General features: G+C 47.8%; 1 protein-coding gene across 1 annotated transcript; it reads right to left on the bottom strand.

The window, feature by feature from the left end:
* Positions 1–383: 383 nt before the first annotated feature.
* On the bottom strand, positions 384–3,021 carry ADORA3 (adenosine A3 receptor). Its single transcript, XM_057386821.1, has 2 exons — positions 2,320–3,021; positions 384–1,520 (listed from the first exon to the last, which is right to left on the bottom strand). The coding sequence occupies exons 1-2, from the start codon at positions 2,667–2,669 to the stop codon at positions 920–922; spliced, it is 951 nt and encodes a 316-aa protein (XP_057242804.1). The 5' UTR covers positions 2,670–3,021; the 3' UTR covers positions 384–919.
* Between the last annotated feature and the right edge of the window lie 223 nt (positions 3,022–3,244).

Raw genomic sequence — 3,244 nt, 5'->3', positions numbered from 1 at the left:
TCTCTCTTTCCTCAATTTATCCAAAACACAGCAGCAGAGTTCCCCACCACCCCTGTGCATTGTTCTAATGAAGAATTTTCCGCTCTTTGGGTGGGAYCTGTTTTTTCTGCTGAAAGCAATCGGGTCCATCGATGATCASCAGAGATGCTGCAGCAGTTGTGATGTTCTCATGCAGTGGCTTCCCTTGGTTTATTTATCGAGCTGAGCTGTGTGACTGGGCAGAGCTGTGGCCTCTGACCAGGGYTCCATCAGACAACAGATGAGATGTCTGATCTCAGCTAAAGGAGCAGATGCCAGCACTCTCAAAGATAAGAAACACAATGATGTACTCCCTTTTCTGCTTTTTTCTAGACCACTTTTATTATTCAAAGGTGGAGAAAAAAAGAGCCTGGCCTTTAACAACCTCCTTTCAGTTTGAGCCATGTTCCCTAAAATTGGGCTGTGTCAGCTGTGGCGTAACAATTACTGCAACYTCTGTGCCATCCCCACAGGACACTGAAACTGGACAGGTTTTTGATTGTCAGGGAGGATTCAGCAGGATTCCATCTAATATTTGTTATTACTATTGATAAAAATGTGACATGGATAAAAACGTGGCCAAAGCACAAGCTGACCAGGCTCAAGTTTAGTTTAAAGGAACAGAGAAGAGAAAGGTTGGGAGCTGCTGGATTATGAACAGCAAAGAACAAATCCTATTTTTCAATCAACTCAGCCAATCCTCACATTGACAAACCCCAACACCCCCAATAACAGACACAATTTCCATCTGCTGCGTTTAGTAATGATAGAACATAAAGAAATACTTTAACATTCAGCTTTGGAGTATTTCAGGCCTACATGCTGCTGCAGTTTCCCAAGAGTTTCTTGGCAAAGCCAGGCTGTTGATCACTGYTCTGGTACCTTCTGGCAGCTTCCACCTTTATTCAGGTGTCTGTGGGTCTGTTGTTTGCTCTGTAAGAGCTGGGTCTGCTTTTCTGCACAGGATATAGGTCCTTAGAATTAAAAGGTACATGGTTTTGAACTTCTTTATCTTGCAGGCATAGACGATGGGGTTCATGGCAGAATTGGCATGGGATAAGAGGATTCCCAAGTACATCAGATACGGGGGGATCTGAGACTCGGGGTAAAAATAGGAAACGCAGTTTATAATGCACAGAGGCAACCAGGATATTGCAAAGAGGAAGAGAACAAGTGCAAGAGACTTGGCAGTCCTGAACTCATGGCCATAGAAAGCCCCGGCCCCTCTGGTGCCCTGGCTGAGCTTGGTGCGGATGATGTGGAAGATCTCAGCGTACAGAGCGCACATGACGAGCAGGGGCACCAGGGTCCAGGTGAAGAAGCAGAAATACACCATGTAATCCATCCTCATGACAGCCACGAAGCGGCACCTGAGGGAGCTGGGGCTCCTTGGACCAGCCTTGTTCCAGCCAAACATGGGCATGAAGCCTCCCAGCAGGGACAGGGACCAGCACAGCCCCAGTGCCCACCACACTCTCCTCTCCGTGGTGATGATTTTGTATCTGCAGGGGAAGAAAACCCAGGCTGTGTCAAAGAGAAACGCTTTGAAGCAGTTAAGGATGAACTCACGTGTTCAGGTACTGTAGGTTATTGTTAGAAAATGAAGCATTAACATTTTTTGAGAGAAAACCAAATTTCACCTTGAGACGAGCCCAGCTCTTCATTTGTAACAGTTACTTTCCAGCGTTAGTAAGAACTGTGCCTAAGTTCCCTTGTTTGTTTAAAAGGGGATGTTTCCATCTATTTTATTTCTTGTTTCATTATGATCTTAGTTCTCCTCTTGCAMGACATTGCTTTGCTGCTGTTAGCAGTCCTATCTTATTCCTTGGGTTCCTTGGGCGTACCTTCCTCTTTATATTTGATTTATGCCATTTGTAGAACTAAAATCCATTCTTTAGTTTCATAAGTACTTTCCTATTATAAAATATGAATCCTTAGATGTTTGAAGTCCTGCTGTGCATTTCTAGCTTGTGTGCTWTTCATTTAAACAGTGAATGACTTCAGTTAACTGTTAACAAGTTTATTACTACTTTTGTATTTTCAGCSAATACTAAAAGGAATTTTATTTAAAAGACAAGCCTCAGAAACCCAAAGAAACCCAAAGAAATACACTCAGCATCCTGTGCAGCTAACCAAAGAGCTGAACATTCTGCCCACAGCCACATCTTGTGACCAAATTCTGATCTCTGGTGAGACCCCACCGAGCTGTTCAGGAGCACCCCGGGCTGTCAGGAAAGCTCAGTTTTGGGGCACAAGCAGCCCCTGGAAGCGATTATGGAACAGAAAGGAGCAGAGCCTCACCTGGTGGGCAGCTTCACGCGCAGGTAGCGGTCGATGGCGATGGCCAGCAGGGACAGGATGGAGGCGTTGGTGAACACAACCATCAGGCAGCACATGAAGAGGCAGCTGTGGAAGGGCACGGCCATGCCCAGGCTCACCACGATGGCCAGCGGCATCACCAGCAGCCCCACGGCGATGTCGGCCAGCGCCAGCGACACGATGAAGTAGAGCGTGGTGTTCTGGAAGGCAGAGTTCAGCCTCACCACCCAGATGACCAGGATGTTGCCCAGRGTGGCAAACAGAGCCACCAGGCACTCGAATCCGATGTAAATCCCGTCCAGGCTGCTCAGGGCCACGCTGTCGTTGGGCATGGTGAGCTGCTGGAGCTGCGGAAGGAAATGTGGGCATCGATGGCCACACGAGGGATCGTCAGTGTGAGCTGCTCTAGCCACTCTTCAACCTCTGCATGATTGCATGTCCTGGGGACCACGCAGCAAATCAGCTCTTGCCTCCCCCAGCTGCAGATAACTCAGCATCCAGGAGCTGTTCCCCTCTCTGCAGAGCCCTCCTGAAGCTCACAGCATCCCTTCAGCAGCCTCGAGGCAGCAAAGTGCTTTGGGATGTTATTATGAACGGGAAAAAATGGAAAAGCTTCCACACTTCTTCTCCGCAGCAACTTATAAAGAAATAGTTTTACAGGTTCCTCTTTCAAGTGCAATTTAGAAGCACAGGAACATCAGCAGCAGTTGGGTGCAGAGCTGTCACTTATCAGGGGCGTTGATCGCAGTCACTGTCACAACAGGGGCRGCTCGGGGGTGTTGAAGGGCGTTCTGTTAAAAATGGTGAAGGTGAGGACAGGGAGAGGTCACTGTCATTGCCAGCATGGGCAAAGCAGACTTGACTTGGGGAAAAACGAATTCCTGATCAAAGCAGAGCAGGAGAGAGA

Source organism: Malurus melanocephalus, unplaced genomic scaffold, assembly GCF_030028575.1.
Source record: "Malurus melanocephalus ecotype Western Australia unplaced genomic scaffold, MMel_1.1 scaffold_1064, whole genome shotgun sequence".
Lineage (NCBI taxonomy): Eukaryota > Metazoa > Chordata > Aves > Passeriformes > Maluridae > Malurus > Malurus melanocephalus.
Note: the sequence above shows the minus strand (reverse complement) of the source record. Positions and strands in the feature narration are given on the sequence as shown.